Raw genomic sequence first — 21,232 nt, 5'->3', positions numbered from 1 at the left:
TGCCATCTACATTTTCTTTTACACTGTTCACCCCTTAGTGTTTCGGAGCCAGTGGTTCAGTCCGGGACCTCTGCTTGTGCAGAGAGCAGTAAATCACAGTGCTACTCTTTGCTCTGACAAGTTTCATCTCCTCGATTATTTGCATGCACCGCGTGCGCGCGAGGGGGCGGGCGGGCGCGCTCCCTCTCACTCTCCGCCCCGCCCCGTTTCGGTCTAGTTGGGCTGTCTCGCGCCGGAGCCTCCTCCCCCTCCCCCTCCCCCTCCCCCTCCATCCCGACGGTTAGGGCGCGCGCCACTAGTGGCAGGCGGGAGAACGGAGCGAGCTCTCCTGTGAGGAGAGAGCGTTCATGCTGCTGTGAGATGGCATCATTTTACTGCGCTGTGGCGGCGGCGGCATTAGAAGCGGCGGTGGCGGCGGCGGCGGCGGCGATAGGGAGCAGTGCCGAGGGCTGAGGGGGACAACCCTCCGCCACAGCAAGGGGGCAGGGGCAGCGGCGGCGAAGGCGGTGGCGGCGGTACCACCATCACCACCACTACCGAGTAGTTGGCCTCCGAGCCACGGTAAGATCCGGCAGGGAGAGGGAGGGAGGGAGGGAGGGAGGGAGAGAGAGAATGGAAAACAGCCAACCAGCTTGACTGACTGACAAACAAGGCAGCGTAGCTGCCGCCGTCTTCGACACCGTCTCGGTCAGTCTGTTCCTGGTGGTGGGCTCACCAAGACTCCCTGGGGAAAGGACCGTGGCTGGTGGTGCGGGAGGGGCGGGCAAGAGAAACGACTGAGGCGAGTTGTAGCTCCTTGGGGTGTCGAGCTGGGAAATGGCTGTTCGTTTCCCTTTTCAATTCCCTCCCTGCACCCCCCCCCCCCCGCGTGTCTTGCTTGAATGGATAGGAGAAGGGCCGCGATTTGTCCCTGGCTTTTTTTCTCTGCTGCCCTCCTTGCTCAGAGACAGGCTTGAAGGGCAGAGACTGCCTGCTCGTCTCTCTTTCTCTGGTTTCCACTCCTTCCCACTCTTGGCCTGGTGTCCCCTTGTTTATGCTTATCATGGCTCTTTAACTGTCGGGAGGGGCGAGGCGAAGGCAGGCCGTGGGAGATGGGCCAGCTCGAGGGTTGAGCCTTGAACCCTGTTAGCAGCGTGAATGGATTGGCAGAGGCGTAAGCGCTCTGGGAAGCAGTCCTGCAAAGGCGGCCCCTGACTCGATCCGATGGAGCAGACGATATTAGTTACGTTTGGATTGTTTACCTTTCCTTCAGTGAAGCGTGAGAGGAGGAAGGCATTCCAAAAGGCATTCTCGCTTTGGAATGACCTACTGTGACTCGGCAGACTGTCACCTCCGCTCCTTCTTTTTTGTTCCATCCTGCTAGTCTTTTTGCTCAAAAATGCTGCATAAGACGGCTTTCCTCTAAGAGTAGAAGATGTTTTTACTGGAATTATGGAAGGCCTGGGAGGGTTGATTAGAGACCACTGGAATATTCCCCTGTTGTTTTATTTATTTATTTATTTCGTTTATATAGTCGAGCCCAATAGCCAAGGCTCTCTCTTCCACCCTATATCTGATGAAAAAGGGAGTTGTAGCTGGATACTACATATGTTTAATTTGCAAGTAAATTCCACCAAGTTTTAAATAGGTATGTGCAGGTGAAGCTTTAAAGTATGAAAACAATAAAACAAATGCTCAAAAATTTTTTTGCAATAAGTAGTGGGTTTTTTTCTGAAAGTTGATCAGGGAAGGGCCTGGATAGTAGAGGCTTACAGTACTTTAATGTACAAACTTAGTGTTGAATTGTCATATGAATGTGTATTATAAAGCTGGTACTCTCTCGCAAAATATTGCCAGCTCTACTGGATTGGTGTTATTAATCAAGTAAGTTATGTCTATGACTTTCCTGGTGCGATTGTATACTGTTGACAATTAGATTCTTAAATCTCCATTATGAATAGGATACCTTATTTATGTGCTGTCTTTCTATCATGGAACCCAAGGGAGCATACATAGGGTTTTGAGGGGTTTTCCCATCAAGGTGCTGATGAGGCTTGCTTTAGTTCAATACAATTTGCTTATTAAATGCCTTTAGATACTAGTTTGGAGCATAAACACTTGCTCAGCTTTTAATTTTTTTTTTACTTTTGCAACAGTGGTCCACAGCCTTTTCCGATCCAAGAAATAGCTTTAAACTCATTCTGCAATATGGAACAAATTTTATGCCCATCTTTCTATCCAGATTGCTTTATAATCATGCTTTGTACATGAGTTTACTTTTGACTGTTTCAGAACTTCAGTGCATACAAAATATAGGTTCAGCCTGTGCAGTCACATGCATATCTTTGTTGTTATGTGCCATCAAATTATCAATTTATGGGGACTCTTTGAATGGAATGTCTTTCTAAAGGTTCTGCCCTTGCCAGTCCTGCTTAGTTCTGGCAAACTCATGTGAGTCAGATTCAACTGAATAGGACTTAATTCCAGGTAAGAGTATACAGGATTGCAACCAAAATTATTAATTGAAACTTTCCACACAGAACTCTACTGTTTGTCACTATTCCACCAGCGCATAAATAAAAATGCTGGTGTTCATAGGTGTTCCTTGAGCCAAGTGGTGGGATGAAACTTTTAATGTAACAATTTTTAATCTTACATATGTGGCAGTATCTCACACTATCTCTGCACTTTTGCTGATTATGGTGTATCATTAGGGACCTACTGCTAGCACAGCAGGAAATGAGTGCTTCCTAGAACGATCCCAAAAATGAGCTGGAACAATAGTTTCTGGAATGGGGACAGGTCAGTGGAACTCTCTTCTGCAAACTCTGCTGACCTGCTTCATTCTGGAATCAAGCATTTAGCTTAACTTCTGGTTGCTTTAAGAAGTGCTAGCTTATCACTGAGCTAGTGTTGGCTCCTTCTGGGCCTGGTTAACATTGGATACTGTCCATGGAAACAGATCTAGTCCCTGGAAACAGCAGAAGGTCCTGTTAACGCTGAGAATAGCTACAAGCTCAGGCTGCTAGGTCCAGAGTCTCTGGAGGATGTCCCAAGGGAGCAGCTTCTTATTTAATTAAATATTGCTTTTTCTGCCCAAATTCTGTTGCTTCTGAATGGTTCCTACAAATGTTAGAAGATCTGAAAAGTACAGACTTTTTTTTAACAAAAAACAACTGTTGTAACATTCCAGGATAAATGCACCTCTGCTTATCAGACTCTAAAAACAACAACAATACCTAGTGGTTTTGTTTTGTTTTTTAGCCTACCTCAGTCACATATATTTACAGAGGTCTGGATGATGTTGGCTTCCATTTATAACCTTCCTATATTTTCTCACTTCTTCTGCTTTCTGTCCCCCTCCCCTTATTGTAGAAAATCTGTTAAAGAAAAAAAAACGTAAGTTATACAATGCCTACTGATTACTGGTCCCCAGAACTCTTTGTCTGGAAGCATTCTGTCACTCTTTACCTTCTAAAATTAGAGTTAATGAGATTTATATATGCTTGGCAGCCTTGCTATCGGATTCAGATGCAGTTATCTCCAACTCCAGTTCTTTGGGAGCTTCTTGTGGTAAGAAGCGCTGTTATACACACATTCAAATCTCTTTATTACTATATCATATATTACAAGGTTAAATCCCAGAACTGAAAACAGGTTTTAAGCTGAACTGTGAGGTATTCTTTCTTAAACTAATGACTGCTCTAGCCTGTTTTCTGATTATTACTATTTTACATTTCTGTACCACCTGTAGCCAAAGCTCTCTGGGCAGTTCACAACATTTAAGTCACCCATCCAGATTTCAACCAGGCCCAACCCTGCTTAGCTTCGAGGATGAGGTCTTTTATTATGAAATTGACTCGCTTAATATATTTAATTTTATATGTGATGAATTCACCATTTCCTCCCGCATTTCTTTTAATACATATCTTCACAAAAATATGTTTTGGAACAAAAGAAGACATATATGCAGTACCTTTTCACTATTAGCACTAGGAACCATCCACTTGGAAGCATCTCTGGTTTCTTGGCAGGTTTTACTTCAGAATAAGTTAAAGACACCAGGGATCATGTACCTTTGGAATTAAAAGAGAAATTGCTGTCTGCCCATGGTTGTAGGTGGAGTACTTAACTGTTAATTTAATCAAAGAATTCATTTCTTAGATCCAGCTACTTTCTGCCATGGTCCTTTCACTCTGGGAGACTCATGGTATTGTGCAAAGTTATATAGGATTACTCTACAGCTTTTCAGCTGAGAAAGGGAGAATGGTAATCAAAGGCACTGATCTTTTTTGAATTGAGCCTTTATTTCCTAGCTGCTGTTGCTGCTTTTTGTGACAAGTGCAGTTCCCCCTGTAATAGCCAGTTTTTCACTTTCCATTTTTCTAATGGAAAAGTAATTAAAAAACTTAATGAAGGAACATTTTTTGCTTAAATCTGGAACTCTAGCGTAAAGAAAAGGTCATTGCTGTCTATGATATCAGGAAGTCCTCCTAGATTAACATTACCGGAATGGTAAATAGATACTTCTGTGCTCAGTTTCTGCCATTCTGAGATTGAATGTAGGGGCAGAGAAGTCTGACTTCTATTCACGCTTTCAAATCTTTCTGGTGATATGTTTGCTTCTATACAGGAAGCTCATGTCATTGATGCATGGTATCTTAATATTTGCATTTTAATATTTACATTCTGTTACCTAGAAAAGTGAAGGTATCTATAGTGGAGTAAGTAGTTTGGCTTGCATGTCAATAATTTACAAAAGAGTTAAGTGGCTGTTTGTATGTTATATATTATTGACCAGTTGCCTTTCTTGTTGCAGACAATTCTTAGCTGAAATGATAAAACCGTGGCCAGTTTATTCTCCAGTTTCTATTGAGAATCCTGAAATTGCTATTAATCAGCTCATATATATTCTGCAGTCTCTCTTGTTTCGAGAACCTATCACCCAAGGATGGAAAACATGTCTGTCTGTATGTATGATTCATTGACCCCATACCTGTCTTTTGGAAGCAGGTATTTGATTTATAAGATGAATAATACAGTGCAGTTTATGTCAGATAGGAAAGCTGGTGCTACCCAGATGGTTGGGACTGTAACTTCCATGACCAGTGACCATGATAGCTTGGTGTGATAGGGATTTTAGTTTCAAATATCTGGAGGGAATCAAGTTCTCTGTCTTCATTTATGTTATTTTGGTACATGGAACTACCATTTTTCTTTGTATTGTAAGCTTCTAGTGAAAGAGAATAACAGAACAAATGACTACCCACAGGTGTTATGTAGCAGTAGTGTACTTTTGCTCCAATCATCCCCAGTTCAGGAGATAGGAATAGACAAAAGGAATGAATGACACTGCCAAGAAGCAACTTGAGTACATAGTGTAGGATGGTGTGGGTGAAAGGCTTGTTCTGAATCTGTATTGAAACTGGTAAATACATAACATTTATTAAGATTGTTCTTTTCATGAACATTCATTCACACTCTAAGGATTCTACCTATTAAATCTTGTCAAAACCAAAGTAAATATATTTACTTTCTGCAATCATGAGTGCCAACCACTTGTCATTGTTTGATTCACAAAAGTGCATTGCTCAAGAGTATGCTATGATAGTACTGAGTTATGCATACATTTTAGTAACTGTTTAAATCATTAAACTGACACCTAGCTAATTCTGTTTTATGTTTTTGTGATTCTATTCGGTTTTGTGCCTTTTGTTATATGTAAACACCCTTTGCATAATTCCACTAATGCGTCGTAAAGTGCCCGAACATTTCAGAATTATTTATTTGTTTTTAATTTGATTTAGGATCAAATGCATGTGGTTGTAGAAAGATGATAAATCCTCTCTAACTTTTCTTTAGGATAGATTGTCTTGCATAGCCTCAATACAGTGTTTTTATTTTTATTCCAACTACTTGAAAAAGTCAAGGTAGGAGAGTGGGCTAGCCTAGAGAGGCCAGATGAACATTGGAAGGGCAGGATTAAAATAGGAATGTTCAGAATCTGTGCTGAATTGCTCAGACATCATCATTCTGGTTGGAAAATGAAAAGTATGTGATGATACCTGATGTGGTTGGTTGGATTTGATGAAGGTAACTGCAGTTGAAACTGGCTAGGGTGAAATTTCTTGCAATTTCTTTCCTGTATCTAGTGGTTTTGTGTTAGTTTCTTGAAGATACAGTGAGTATTCCTAGATCCCTCTGAGATTCTTGATTTTAAGTTAAGAGAATTGCTGTACCAATTACTGAAAACCCAACTTAGCAGAAATAGCATACATAAAGCATATTTAAAAACATTTTCCTATAAGCTGCTAGGTTTCATGTGAGTGAAATTATAGAATGCTATCAGTTATAGAATTATGGAATGCTATCAGGTTTGAGAGTCACACTGGTTTTTACTGGGAACATGGCTACACCACCGGAAAGCATTTTTATTTTCAATTAAAAATGTATTTTAGTTAACTCTAAATATCTGTACTTAATACTGTGCAACTAGTAGACAATTACCTGAAAATATGCAATTTGTATTCTCATTTGAAACAAGTTGGATATTCTTCCATAAATTCTAATTGCCACTGTGAAACTGTATATTCTAATTTTGTATGAAAGAACATAGACTTGTGAGTGGACTATAGCATAATAAGATTTGGATCTGTTTGTTTGCTTGTTTGTTTGGGTGTGGATTCATTTTAAAAATACTCTGTGACACTTATTAAGCAGAAGCGCTGAAAGATGCTTACAATACAGTCATTTCTGTGTGGACTCAGATGTAAGTCCCATAATTTTCAGTGTGACTTACTCGTAAGTGTTCATAGGGTTATGGACCTTAGAAAGCTTTGAAGGAGACAGTTTGTAATCTGCAATGCTAGCGGATTTCTGAGGGTGGAAAATGGATCTTAAATAAAAAAAAGGGGGTGTCAATGTGTGGAGAGGGGACATCAATTATCATGATGCTTCTTCAGTTTCCTTCCATCTCTCTGCCGTGTCTTAAGTAGATGGACAAAGAACCAAAAACCAAACCAAAAAAAAAAAAAAAAAAAACAGCCTTGTCCAATGAACAATGCACAGCAGGAGGATGGAGAGCCAAAAATAAACTTTGCTGTTCCCCCTCAATCTTGCATAAGATGCTTGTATGCCTTAGAGTTTGGAGGCTTATAATCATCAAGTTTGCAGTCTGTAGGACTACATGTTAATAAATATGCTTGGCTTTGCAATCTTAGAGAAAATTACTTGGCGATTCGGAATAATGAAAATCTTAACTGAAGTAGAATTTTTAGTTCTTAGTTCTCTTTCCTCATGTAGTTCTTTTATATTGCAAATTTAGACTATATAGATTTCTTAATATTTGCACTAGAGAATGTGGGAAATTCTGGCATGTGTTTATATATTATTTCACTTCTGTAGTGGCCCATAGCCCATAGGCTCTCTGGGCAGTTTATAAATTTAAAAGACTTGAGTAAAATAATCATATTTAAATAAAGCAATAAACAATAACACCAATACAACCAGATCAACAAATTTTTATCCTGCCTTTTTTCTTTTTCATTTTTAAGAACTCATAGTGGCTTACATCATTCTTCTCTTGCTGCTTGCACTCTTATCACCACAAAAACAACTCTGTGAGGTAGGTTAGGTTGAGGAGTGACTTTGTGAGTGACCTAAAGTCACCCAGTTGGCACCACAGGTCAGCAGGGACTAGGACCTAGAATGCCTGAGTCCCACACCTGCATTCTTGACCACCACACCACAGTGGCTCTCTAAATAATGTGTGCGTTATTTGCCCTGTCCTTTTGAAATTAACATATAAAACTGACTTAATAATAATAATAATAAGTCAGACTTGTTACATACTTGAAGTTATCACCAATTTATCATGACCCTGTGAATGGATGCCCCCCATAATGACCTTTCCTTGATAGGCCTGCTAAGTTTCTGTCAATCCAAGGTTATGTGCTTCCTTTATGGAATGGATTCATCTCATAGTTGGTCTTTCTCTTCTGCTTTCAATTTGCCTAGCATTTGTGTCTTCAGTGAGTTATTTTCATGATGTGCTTGAAGTATGACAGCCTCCATTTTACCATTTTTGCTTCCAGGGAAAGGTCAGGCTTGATTTCGTTTAGGATCTACTTGTTTGTCTTTTCTTGGACCAGGTATTTGCAAAGCTCTCCAGCACCATGTTTTGAATGCATCAGTTTTCTTGCTGTCACATTTCTTCACCATCCAAGCTTTCATACTCATACATAAGTGATTAGGAATACAATAGGGTTGATGATCTTGGCCTTATCTCCAGTGAAACATCCTTACACTTGATGGTATTTTCTGATTTCAATTTCTTGGCTGCAGTTTCCTTTGAATTGATGATTGACCAAGGTGTGCTATATTTTTCACAAATTCAGTTTTTCCATTGTTGACATTAGTAAGCAATTAGGGTTAAGTAATTCTTCTGTAGTCATGATTTTTATTTTCTTAATGTTCTGCTGCAATCCTGCTTTTCCACTTTCTTTTCCCCCATTCATTAGAAGTCCTTTCAATTCACTGCATTTTTTGCCAGTAGTATGGTGTGTCATCACTATATCCTAAAATATTGATGTCTCTTCCGCCAGTTTTCAATTCTTCCTCTGATTCTAATCCAGTCTTCCTTATCATATGTTCTGCATACAGGTTGAACTTAAAGGGAAATAAAATATGTCCTTGCCTGATGACTTTGCTTATAGGAAACTATTCTGTTTTTCCACATCCTGCCCTAACAGCAGCTTTGTGTCCCTTATACAGGTTATGCATCGGGACAATCAGGTGCTGAGGCACACCCATTTCTTTCAAGACCATCCATAGCTTTTTGTGTTCCACACAGTTAAAGGCTTTGCTGTAGTCTGTAGAGCATTGAATCATTTTCTTCTGAATTTTTTGGTGCAGTCTTGCAAGCCAACATATATTTGCAATCTGTAGTGCCTCTTCCTTTTGAAATCCAGCTTGAATGGCAGACATTTCTTGCTCCATATGGGGTAAAATTCATTGTTGCAGCACCTTGGGCATCACTTTGCCTCTCTGGGAAATCAGTGCAGTGATCCTATAGCAACTGCATTCCTTAGTATTTCCTTTCTTGAGGATTGTAATCTGCAACCATTGTTTCATTTTCCATATTTATTGATATACTCTTGTTAGGATTTGGATTAATTCAGGCTCTGCAGCCTGGAACAGTTCTATTGGTACTCTTTCTATTGGTACTCCATGTGCTTTATTCTTTCCAAGTGCTTTCAGAGCAACTTTCAGTACACTTCCTAACATTTTACAGCTTGTTCCACATAGGATTCCTCTTTGAAGGAATCTGCCTTTTTAAATCTCTTCTGCATAGTTCTTCTGTATATTATTTCCACCTTCTTTTTATTTTATCATGAGCAGAAAGCATGTTGCCCTATTGGTCTTTCAGTATTCTTAATCTTGGTTTTAATATCCATTGCTTTCTTAGGTATTCAGGAAGAGGTGTCCTTGTGTTGGTTTTCAGCTTATCTGTGAGTGTTGATATTAAGAGTTCATGGTCACAACCACATTCTGTTCCTGGTTTTGTTTTGGCAGCAAGAATACAGTTTCTTCAGCTTTTGCTGCCGATTACATATCTCTTTGATTTCTGTATTGGTCTTCTGGTGATGTCCATGTGTACATTTGTCTGATTGGTGCCTGAAGTATGTATGTGCGCTAAACAGATGGGTGCCTTCTCAGAATTCTGTTTGCCATTTTTCTGCTTTATTTCTGGTCCCTAGGCCGAATTTCCCTACATTTGATTCTGCTTTGTTTCCTACCTTTGCATTACAGTCATCTAAGAAAAAGGAACTGAATGCACACTTACAAGTTAGGAGATACTTGACTCAATAATACTATGTGAGAAGGATCTTGGATTTTTTGTAGGTCACAAGTTGAATATGAGTATAATGGACTGCATTAATAGAAATATAGCTTCCAAATCATGTGAGGTATGGCTTCCCCTCTCTTCAGCACTAGTTAGGCCTGATCTTGTGTATTATATCCTGTTGTGAGCACAAAGTGGAAAAAGTTCAAAGAAGGGCAACAGAGATGATCAGGGGACTGGGAAGAAAGCCCTATGAGGAAAGATTGAAAGGAACAGGCATGTTTAATCTTGAAAAGAGAAGACTGAAAGGAGATATGATAGCACTTTTCAAATAGTTGAAAAGCTCTCACGCAGAGGAGAGCCAGCATCTCTTCTTGGTCATCCCAGAGTCCAGCACACGGAATAATGGCCTTAGGTTGTAGGAAGCCAAATTCCAGCTTGACATCAGGAAGAACATCCTGAGTGTTGAAGCAGTATGGCACTGAAACTAATTACCTAGGGAAGTTATGGGCTCTTTCATCCTGGAGACATTCAGAAGGCATTTGGGCAGCTATCTCTGAGGGATGCTTTACTTTGAAATCCTGCCTTGAGGAGGGGGTTTAACTCAGTATCCTTATAGGCCTCTTCCAACTCTCCAACCCTCTCTCTGTGCTTCTTAGATGTAAAGGAGAAATAAACAAGTGAGTTTCAAAGTTTCCAGAACTTCGAAACTCACTGGTTTCATGTAGATCAGGGGTCTCAAACTCGTGGCCCACGGGCCAATTGCCGGGATGGGCGGGGCATGGGGGAGGGGCCCTGCGGCCTTCAAAGCGTTGGGGGCGCCCGGGCCGGCCACAGGATGAGGGGCCCACCACCACCACGATGGTGGAATACTTGATGCGGCCCAGCCTCACTCAGACTCTACTTCCAGTGGCCCCCAGGTAAGTTGAGTTTGAGACCCCTGATGTAGATGTTGAATAGAATGGGAACAAGACTAACATGGGGGACAAGACCTGAGGAACCCTGTATTGGAGAGTCCAAAAGGTGGAGCAGTGTCCTTCAATTGCCAGCTTCTGGAGCTGGCCATCCAAATAGAAATGGAACCACTGCAGTGTAGTTCCTCCTACTCCCAATTCGGTGGCCCCAGATGGATACCATGGTCGGTCATATCAAAAGCTACCAAGAGGTCCAAGAGTATCAACAGGGTTGTACTCCCTCTAAGATCATCATACAGGGTGACCAAAACTGTTTTCATGCCAAAACCAGGCCTGAACACTGCTTGAGATGGTTCCAGATAATTGGTCTTATCCAAGAGTGTCTGGAGCTGGTTGACCATCCCCTGCTCAGAAACCTCACCCAGGAATTGAATGTTTGCCACTGGCCTAAAATTATTGAGATCTTCTGGGTTCAGAGAATTCTACCAGGGATTTGACAGGGCTACCAACCAAATTAGCTGGAAAGCCCTCCAGAGCCCTCTGGAAACCATTTGGATCCATCAGCCTCTGAGAGAGGTCCATCTTAATGGGTCCCTCACTGCTGCAGAAGAGAAAAAAGCCTCTTTTAGCCTGCATCTCAGCATGCAGTAATCTGACCATGAGAAAGGGACCAGTTCAAAGACATCCACCTTCAAATCCCCATCCCCACTTATGACTGAAAAAAAAAAAAATTGAGTGTGCCCTTCTAACGTGTTGGGCTGATGACATGTTGTGACAGTCCCACAGTTGTCATGGAGTCCATGAAAAACTGAGCTGCACCAGTTAAGGCACCCTCAGCCTGGATGTTAACTTGATTAATACTTCTCATGTTCCATGTTCCTCAAGACTATGTGTTGTGCAGCATTGGACTGGTTTTTTTAGTTTTTTGTTTTGCCTCGGTGCATGTCAGTCACCAGTTTTCATTTTGGCTTTGATCTAGTTGCATCATTGGTCACAGCACAATTCATACTTGTTCTTTGCTCTTCCCTAGTAGCTGATTGAGTGCCTTCCCACCAGGGAGTCTCATCTTCTGGCCCTATCTCTTGTTTCATTTTGGATTGTTTCATCATAGGATTTACAAGGTATGAAATATTTGGAATTGGTTTACCATTGCCTGCTTTGCAGAACTAACCAGAGTTAACTTGAGCTTTACTGCTTTTGTGTGGGAAAAATCTGCCAGCGTTGCTTTGAACAACTGCTGCTGCCCAATAGCTGCCCTTCCAGAGTTTCTCTTCTCCCAGTATCATTCAGTATTCATTTTATTCTACTGATGTGCCTATTACACTTCAAGAAGGAGGATGTATCTTTGTTGTTACAGCTTTGACTATTTCCAACTTAGAAAACCCTGCTGGGAGACCACTTTAGTGAGAGAATTGGGCCTTCTAGTAGCAGTGTTCTTGTCTTCTCTAACACTCTCAAACCTCTTCACCACATTAAAGTGTACATCTTAAGTTTGAAGGTGTGTGTGTGTGGGGGGGGGGAGTCATATTATGACCTGTATTAGACTCTGGATGGCACCAGCAGGATTTTGGATTGCTGCCCGAGATGCTTTCCTTGCCTGAGATACTTTTCCTGGAGATAAGGACATTGAATCAGAAACTTTCTGAGAACAAAGCATGCATTTTTTCTGAGTTATAAAAGCCATATAGTATTGAGATAAATTTTAATATTACAGACTTGCTGTTTGCTGATATTACTAGTGTAGCATGCATGTAGTGGTGAAAATGTAGACATTGGTATGAGCAAATAGTAATTTAATATACTTTCTCTTCACAATTTGGAGAGAGAAAGAGATGGACCATCAGTCCAGGTTGAGTACAGAAGAGTCAAAATATTTGGATACACAGGGGTGTGTTTGTTTATGGAGTGCATTGAGGGGGAGGTCTTAAGAATATGGTCCAAGGGAATAGATTCCTTGCTAATGTTTAGCAATTTCTGTTCAACTGTTTTCATAATTTTTAGAGGCCGGCACCACATGGGTGTGTGTTTCTTTTTAAGAGAACTAGTAAACTTTGGATAGATTTTCAAGACGGGCTACAAAAATGTTGAATTAATTTTAAACTTGTCTCCAGTATGTATGTTATACTGTATCCAGTACATGTTATTGGAACTGGTTGTGTGGCATATATGTGTAGTCAAATGTTTTTCTTTTCTTTTAATAGGCTGAAGTTGCAGCCTCTGACATGGCCGCAGCCTCTCCAAGATCTGGAAACAGTAATAACTACAATGGGCGACTACAAATGCAAGTAACTAGTAAGTAAAAATCTGCATGTTATGTAACTAATTATTTGTCCTACCACTGACATCTGAAAACAAAAGTTCTTTTCTACTCTAGTCATAAACCTGTGATGAGTAGAAATTGCTTGAACTTGAACTGTGTTGGTACAGTCCTTATCCCTTGCTATGCATTTCCTGTATCATTCTTACCAAGGTAGTGATCTGGAAATGGAGGGATTAACATCAACTCCCTTTTCATGGTCAGATCACCATGGGGACCTTTAAAATGTTTTGCCCCAAAGGCTAATGGATCCTGATGGTTTCCAGAGGGATCTGGGAGAGTTTCCAGATGGTATAGCTGTTGCTCCTGACAAAGCCCAGGTTGTTCTGTGGAATGCAGAGATGTCTTGGGCGGTTGACAATTGCACCCAAGCACCTGGCCAGCTCCTTGGTACACACTTGAGTTGAGGGCACCAAAGCAAGAAGGGAGATGACTAGAGTGCAGATGGAGAAAATGATGGCTGAGCTCATTATTGAGCCTACTCTGGCAGTGTGGCAGGTCTTTCCCATCAGCATTGCATCTTCTGGGTGTTATTCAGCAGAGCTTTTCTGAGTGGTTTGTGGCCTACTGTACTCTGGGCCAGAGAAAGAAATGGTAGAGCCCTTAGTAGCTTGCAGTGATGAATTTGCACAGCAGTTTGAAGTTAAAGTTGCTTGAATTTGTCATGGACACCTTAATTAATGCAGTTCCACCAACAGAGGCATCCTGAGCACCATCTTGTCCAGTTTTATTTTTATTGAGGCCTGAAGATGTGGTCAAGGTGCTTGGTCAAGTCTGCCCCACCACCTGTGTGCTCAACCTTTGCCCATCATGGCTTATTAAAATAACTAAGGAAGGCATTTGTATTTGGATCTAGGAAATGCCTCCTTGAGCCACAGAGTGGTGCCAGCCTCTTTAAAAGGGACTGTAATGAAGACAGTCCTGAAAAGGCCTAACCTAGATGAAGAGGATGTTAGCTGTAGGCCAGTCTCCTTCCTGGGCACAATGCTTGAGTGGGTGGTTGCTCAACAGCTCCAAGCATTCTTGAATGAAATGGGTTATCTGGATCCATTTCAGTCAGGCTTCAGGCCTGGTTGTGGTATGGAAACTGCCTTGGTTGCCCTGTGGAATGACCTTCGCTGGGAGAAAGTCAGGGCAATACTGAATGGCAATACAGTAGAGAGGGCATGCCAAAAAATAGTGGGGAGAATTCTACTTATAGGAAATATACTTCATATTGGGTTAATACCACATTTCTGTCTAGCACCATTGTGTGTATTTAATCACAAGGTAGTAGTAATACTATCCTTATATATTTATTGGCCAGCCATTCCATGTGAAGCCATTGAAGAGACTCTCTGAGTTCTATCATCTAAAGCAGGGGTCCTTAAACTTTTTGAACATGGGACCAGTTGACAGGTGCCAGCAGTGGCTGCAGGCCGCCAAGGTGATGCCAGTGGGGAGGCGCAGGCCGGTATGGGGACGGGGCGTGCATGCATGCGTGCACACTCAAGGCGAGGCATGGAGATGGGGTGTGCGCGGGGTGAGGCACCGGCTTGCTCATGAGATCATTTTCTCCGATCGAGTCCAAAACGATCTCCCCGTGAGCAAGCCGCTGCCGGGTGAGGCACTGACTTGTTCACAAGGAGATAGTTTTCTCCAAGTGGTTGCAAAATGACCTCATGAGCAAGGCACGCGCATGCCCAGCAAGTGCTAAAACCTGTGGGGTGAGCTGGTTAAAAGGGCATGGCGGACTGGATCCGTCCTGCGGGCCTTAGTTTGAGGACCCATGATCTAATGTGCCATTCTTGAGTAAGAATACAGTCACAATTACTTCAGGTAGTCTTGGAGGTTATGTTGGTGGGAAAATCTGTTGATTTACATGGAGGGTTACAATTGTTGGTGGAAGAGATTGGATTCTTCCTGAAGGATTGGGAACCCACCTGGAGTTGGCACTATAACTGGGGAGAGGAGGGTGTCGGTGACCAAGAGTGCCTTTTATCAGCTTTGGCTGATTAGTCATCTATTCATGCCCAAGTTGTACTCTGTATTGCAGTGCTTCAGTTGTAACTTTGGAAATGCAGGTGCTTATTGTGATAGTTTGTGCAGCCACACATCTAAGGAAAGTATTCAGTAGCAGTGTTGATCCATATCAACAAACCATATTTATTATTACTACATTTATAGCCCATCTTATTTCTTCTATGAACAACCCAAGGTGGCTTCCACAGTATTTTTCCTCTTTCCTTTATCCTGACAACAAACCTGTGATGTAGGTTAGGCTGAGGACCAGTGAAAGTCACCCAGTGAGCTTCACAGCTAAGTGGGAACTCCAACCTGGATCTCCTGAGTTCTAGTCCAATATTCTAGCCACTCCACCACATAAGCTCTTTTATATTAATATATTGGCTTTAAAGACATTGCCATTCACATTTACTTTTACCTGACTAATCTGAAATTGATCCCTGCTTTTAAATGTTTTCATTTTTTCTGCTTTTTACTATTTTTATTGGTTGCATATTTATGAATATTTTATTAATTGTGTATCTGTTATTATTTTTTCTGTTGGGGAGGGCTGTGTAGAATTTACTATTGCAAAAGTAGCATGTAAATAACGTAACTACTATTTTCTAAGGGATTCAGAAATGTGTGGCTTACTTGGGCATTGTATTAACTATCCATTAACTGGAAGTTCTTGAAATTATGTATTTTTGTAAGTTCTGTATTAATTTTGTAAGGTTCTGAGAGCTATTGCTGAAACATAACAAATACATAATAAAATACATTTATATGGCGTTGTAAATTATTTGGAGTATTTCACATCTATTTTCTCAAGTAAACAGAAATGCTATGTTCATCTTAAATCCAATAAGTATTCTTCAAAGCCCAGAGAACATTTCTAAATTCTGAACTAGGGAGACAATTAAGATTTTGCAATATATTACCTAGTAATGTTAGCCTCCCTTTACCTCTCCGACTTTCTGAGAACCAGTTTTTCAGCTTTTGGAAAGCTCTAGTTGGCACAGGACTAAATACCTTTTACAGCCATGATCTTTTTTCTGCTAGGTAATTTCATGCCATTGATATTTACAAAAGATAAAACATAGGTATATGTGGACAGACCACCTAGTAACGCTTTTCATTGGCTTAAAGATGTTCAGTGCTTCTTCAAGCTACTATGCCCTCTCCCTTCACCCCAAAGCTACTTACTGTTCTTTGACTGGGGATCAGTGAGGAATCCTATGCATTGTCTTTACTTGGCTCTACAGATTCTATTCATTAAACTTCTACTGGCAGGAACTCAATCTGATGCAAGTCAAGCCAGCACATGAACTTCCTTTTTTTTTTTTTTTAAGGGGCCATGAGTTGCATGTTTTTTTAAGCCTGATAAAGTCATGAAAAATTAAGATCGTCACTCCACAATTGGTAGAAATTTGAGCAAATTATACAAATCTGTGTAGCTGGGGAGTAGAGGCCTGGATTTTGCACAGATCTAAAATTAACTGTCAGGAAATTCAAGCTGGAGTGCATGAATGTGGAATGAGTGGAAAAAACTTCCACATGTCTTATGCTAAATACTACAATAAGAACAGCCACAATAGTAGTGATATATCTAAATGTGCTATGTATATATGCTGCTCTAAACTTCATTTTTTTTGTTGGAATTCCAAGCAGTTTAGGGCAACTGAACCCCCTGCTCCCCACTTGGCATGCTTTTGGTTGTCAAGTTGAAAATGTACCAAAAGTCAATTGATGTCAAATTGAAAAATTTTCCAGTGTAACAATTCTCTATCTATAACCCAGAAATTTGGAGAGTATGTCACTGTGGAGTATTTCACTGTAGGTCATGTATACACAGACTTACGGTGTGCATGTGGCTTTCAACTTTTAAACGATGTAAGACTGCTGGAATACTGTGATACATTGGCTCACGAACTTAATCCGTTCCAGAACTCTGGTCATGACCTAAATTGGTCATGAGCCAAGTTAAATTTCCCCATAATGTTCAATGTAAATAAGGTTAATCCGTTCTGTAACAGTTTTTTTAATCAGAAAAATGTAAAGCAAAGTGACAAAGAAAAACAAAGATTGTGGCCATTCCCCCCCCCCCCCCAGCACACCAGGATGATGGACATGATCGCAGGTGCGCTCAGGGAGGAGCCAGGCACGAATGTGGGCGCGCTGAGGGGGGAGAGACGGGCGCAATCGTGCTGGTGGGGGGAGATGACCGAGATTGCGGTTGCATTCCTGCAGGAAGGACAGGCGCAATCACGGGTGCGCTTGTGCAGGAAAGAAGGGTGTGCTCGGCCATATCCCCCCCGCCCCCCAGCACGATTACAGCCATTTCCTCACTTGGGGGTGGATGGGGAGATGGCCATGATCGGGGTTACCACCCAATGTGGAGTTCACGGCCTGAGCCAAATTTTTTATGACATTTTTGTTCACAACCTGATTTGGTCGTGAACTGAGGTGTTCGTGAGCCGAGGTACCACTATACAAGCTTCCCAAGATGAAAAACCTATGGGGTCTGTAAAGCTATTGACTTCCTTTACTGGATTAGAGCCACAGTATATTTTGATGCTGATTCTAGACTGTTACTTCACAAAAATAAACCAAGTGTCTTTTTTCTGCATGACTCTTAACTACATCAATCAAGATTGAAGGAGAAAAAGGAGTTGAAGCAGATATTAGAACAACAGTGTTTGGCCAGTTCTTAATAACAGAATCTTCTTCACATTTTCTGGTGTTGAAAACTGCCAAATTGTGGAATCCACTTTTGTTTGTTGCTAGTTTTCCAAATTTATCTTTTCTGTCAACTGAACAAGATAGAGGATATCCTGTATTCCTTGTTTGTTCATATGTTGGTTTCTTTCCATTGTTGATGCCAATTATGAATTGTAGTTTGGTTCCAAGAGAGATCTTTGCATATGTAACTTCGTTTGATATCTTTTTTAAAGACTGTATCTTTTAGGTCTAAAATAGTTACTTGCTGGCTTTTGGCAATCAGGGTTTGCAGGATAAGCATACATGACTGTTTGTCAGTCACTTCCTAGTGAAGAATACAGGTGAAAAAGTGTATGCTTAAAAAACTCTGAGGTTTGCAGAAGTTTAATATGTAGCAGCAACACCTAGGCCTATCCGACAAACAGGCTAGTGAGTACTGAGCATTGTTGGTAGCCACAGAATATTCTCATTCATAAAACAAAATAAGGTTGCAAAATGTGATATTCCGGAGAAAGGCTTAGTTAGTTGTCTGGACCCCTGAACAGGAGCTACTGATGGTGATAGTGATACGTTAGTGTCTTCCTGTGTTCATGATGCCATTCTGAACCACAAAGTTGGTGCTGTGCTGAAAAAGAGGGCTGGCGGGGATTAGCTACCCTTCTTTACTGAAATAGTATATGTGGGTATTGGATTCATGGTACAATGAATCATAATTTTTTAAAAGCCAAGCTTTTCCCTGGAGGGCAGAATTCCTGATTACCTGTTCATATATATTCCTGTAATAAACATAGTTGCTAACATTTAATGGGTCAATTAAAGCAAAATTATTGATGGTAATAAGTACTTCTGCTCCTTCTGAGCAGAGTCTAGCCAGCTGCTTGGTATACAGTTGAGTTGAGGGTAGTGAAGCAAGAAGGAGGATGGCTAGAATGTTGGCAAAGGAAAAGTACTCTGAATCTGATCAAGCAGAAGTTAGAACTCATGATTTGAGCCTATTCTATGGCAGTGGGGGTGGCAAAGAGGGGGTTCTTTTCCACTGCCATTGTATCATCCTAGGGTCACCCAGCAGAACTTTTCAAGTGGTTCATGGCCTTCTGCAATCTGGGCCAGGGAGTGACATGTGGGAACCCTTGAGGGCAAGGTTTGACAATTTATGTGGCACTTTGAAGATACAATTTCTCAGATCCATCAGAAATTGAACACTACAGATAATGCAGTTCCACTGGCTGATCTGTCTATATCACTGTAGGGTCCAATTTTATTGGATGAATTTCAGTTGTTCGGACTTAAGGATATGAACAAGGTGCTTAGCCAGTTCCAGTTTACTACCTTTGTGCTTTACCCTCACCCTTCATGGCTTGTTACATCTAATAGGAGGGAATATCAGGCTGAGTCCATGAGGTCATAAATACCAGCATCTCTGAAGGAAATAGTAATTAGTCTACTTTTTAAAAAAGTCTAGCCTGGACTCAGATGATGTTAATAACTGGAGGCCAGTAGCCAGTATTCCCTTCCTGGGCAAGATGCTTGAGTGAGTGGTTATAGCTTAGTACCTAGCACTCTTGAATGAAAGGGATTACCATTTGGGCTTCATGCCTGGGTTTCAAACAGAAACTGCCTTAGTATCCCTGTTGGATGACCTTTGCTGGGGAGGGATGGGGGAGTATGACTTTGTTGATTCTCTTGCACCTTTCAGTACCATCAGCTGTGTTTTTCTTCTGGATAAACTGTCTGGGTTAGGAGTTGGAGGCACTGCATTAAAATAGTTCTGTTCCTACTTGAAAGACCAAAGCTGGTGCTGAGGATTATTGTTCTGTTCCTTGGCAGTTATGCTATGGGGTTCCACAGGGCTCCATGCTGTCTTTGTATTCATGTATTTATTTCATATCTATACTGCTCAATAGCCAAAGCTTTCTGGGAAGCTTACAGTAGACCATAAAAGTAAACAATAGAAATATAATCAAAATATCAGAAAATCAGAAAAAATAAAAAGAGCTTAAAACAGATGATAGCAAAGAATAGCTCTGCAAAACACCTGGAATGGGTAATCCCTTTCAAGCCTCTTAACCTGACCCTGAAAAGATGACAAATTTGGCATCAGGGCCACAGTAGACCACAGTGAGGAGGTTCTTCTATAGATGTGGCCATCACTGAGAAAGCTCTCCCTGTTGTTGCCATCTTCTGTGCTTCCCTTGGAGTTGGCACTCAGAGGAAAGTCTCAGAGGCTGATTGTAGTGTTTGAGTAGATCATGGTTGGGAGAGGCTGTGTGACAGCTATTGTGCTCCTAAGACATGTAAGGCTTTACAGGTTAAAACCTGCACCTTGAATTGGTTCTGTGAGCATACAGGCAGCCTATGCAGGTAGGCCAGAACCAGGCTCATGTGTTTGAACCTGTGGGTCCCAGTTGTTAATCTGGCTGCTCCATTTTGTACCAGATACAGCTTCTTAACCAACTTCAAGGGCAATTTCACAAAGTGTACATTACAGAAGTCTAATTTAGAGATTACTAGAGTGTGGATTAGGCTATCCTAGTCCAGGTGGGGGCATAGCTGGGCCACCAGCTGAAGCTGGTGGAAGGCACTCTGAGCCACCAAGGTTGCTATGAACCTGTTTCTTCAGGGGATGTGCAACCCCATCTGGAGCAGGTTGAACACCCCCAAAGGAACCACTTACTAACAACATCTCAGTTTTGTCTGGTGTTGTGTGCACACCCAGGGAAAAGCGGCCAGAAGGGCTGCAGCCTGTTGATAGATTTGATGGGAATTGGAGCTCAAACAGTGAAGATGAAGCAGTTTGGGAATGTCAGCAAATAACAGTATCAGATCAAGTTCAGGGAATGTATGCAGTTTAAGTACTGTTGCCCCGGCTGGGTGGGGCTGGCAACCATCCCATGGGAATGAAGAGATAGCCCAGCAAGGAGATCTGGAGGTGGAAGATGATAATAGCTCTGATCTGCCCATGGGAGAATGGGAAGTGGGTTCAGGGGTTGCCCAGGGTGTGTACCAAGAGCTGAGTAGTCTGTCAGATGTAGAGGTCCTTCCCCCTGAGGAGGTGATGCTGGTTGCTAGGAGGCATCACAGATGGGAGATTCAGTTGTCAGAGCTAAGGGAGGGGTGGAGACAGGTTTGGAATGCCAGTAACCTGCCTCTGAGTGGGCGATAGAGAAAGTCTCTTAAATGGGATGAAGATTAAGGGAGGGCTCAGAGAGGGTTCGACACTTTACTCTGGGTTAACTTAGAGATATTTGACAAAAAGGACATGTAACAATAAAGTATTGAGAAAAGAAACTCTGAAGTGGCATGTTTACTTAGGAAAAAGACCACACTTCACAACATCTGGATTGAATTTCAGTTTGTTAGATCTGATCCAGATCATTATCACAGCCAGACACCAGTTTAGCACATCCACAGTCTCATCTGCAGACAATGAAAAGCAGAAAGAAAGCTGCAAGTCTTCAGCATACTGATGGCAAC

General features: G+C 41.6%; 1 protein-coding gene across 4 annotated transcripts in view; it reads left to right on the top strand.

Annotated features, from left to right (window-relative positions):
* Window positions 1-310: 310 nt before the first annotated feature.
* Window positions 311-21,232, top strand: part of WWP1 (WW domain containing E3 ubiquitin protein ligase 1) — a 67,665-nt gene continuing 46,743 nt past the window's right edge. For 2 of the 4 annotated variants that reach the window (XM_044424310.1, XM_044424308.1), the window contains exons 1-3: window positions 311-561; window positions 11,768-11,858; window positions 12,939-13,029. In XM_044424310.1, coding sequence (XP_044280245.1) covers window positions 12,960-13,029 — 70 coding nt within the window. In that variant the 5' untranslated portion in view covers window positions 311-561; window positions 11,768-11,858; window positions 12,939-12,959. The remainder of the gene's footprint in view (window positions 562-11,767; window positions 11,859-12,938; window positions 13,030-21,232) is intronic. The other 2 variants (XM_044424309.1, XM_044424311.1) reach the window with 2 other exon arrangements.

Source organism: Varanus komodoensis, unplaced genomic scaffold (genome assembly GCF_004798865.1).
Source record: "Varanus komodoensis strain SLA01 unplaced genomic scaffold, ASM479886v1 scaffold14_1, whole genome shotgun sequence".
Taxonomy (NCBI): Eukaryota; Metazoa; Chordata; class Lepidosauria; order Squamata; family Varanidae; genus Varanus; species Varanus komodoensis.
This window is presented reverse-complemented; position numbering and strand designations above follow the sequence as displayed.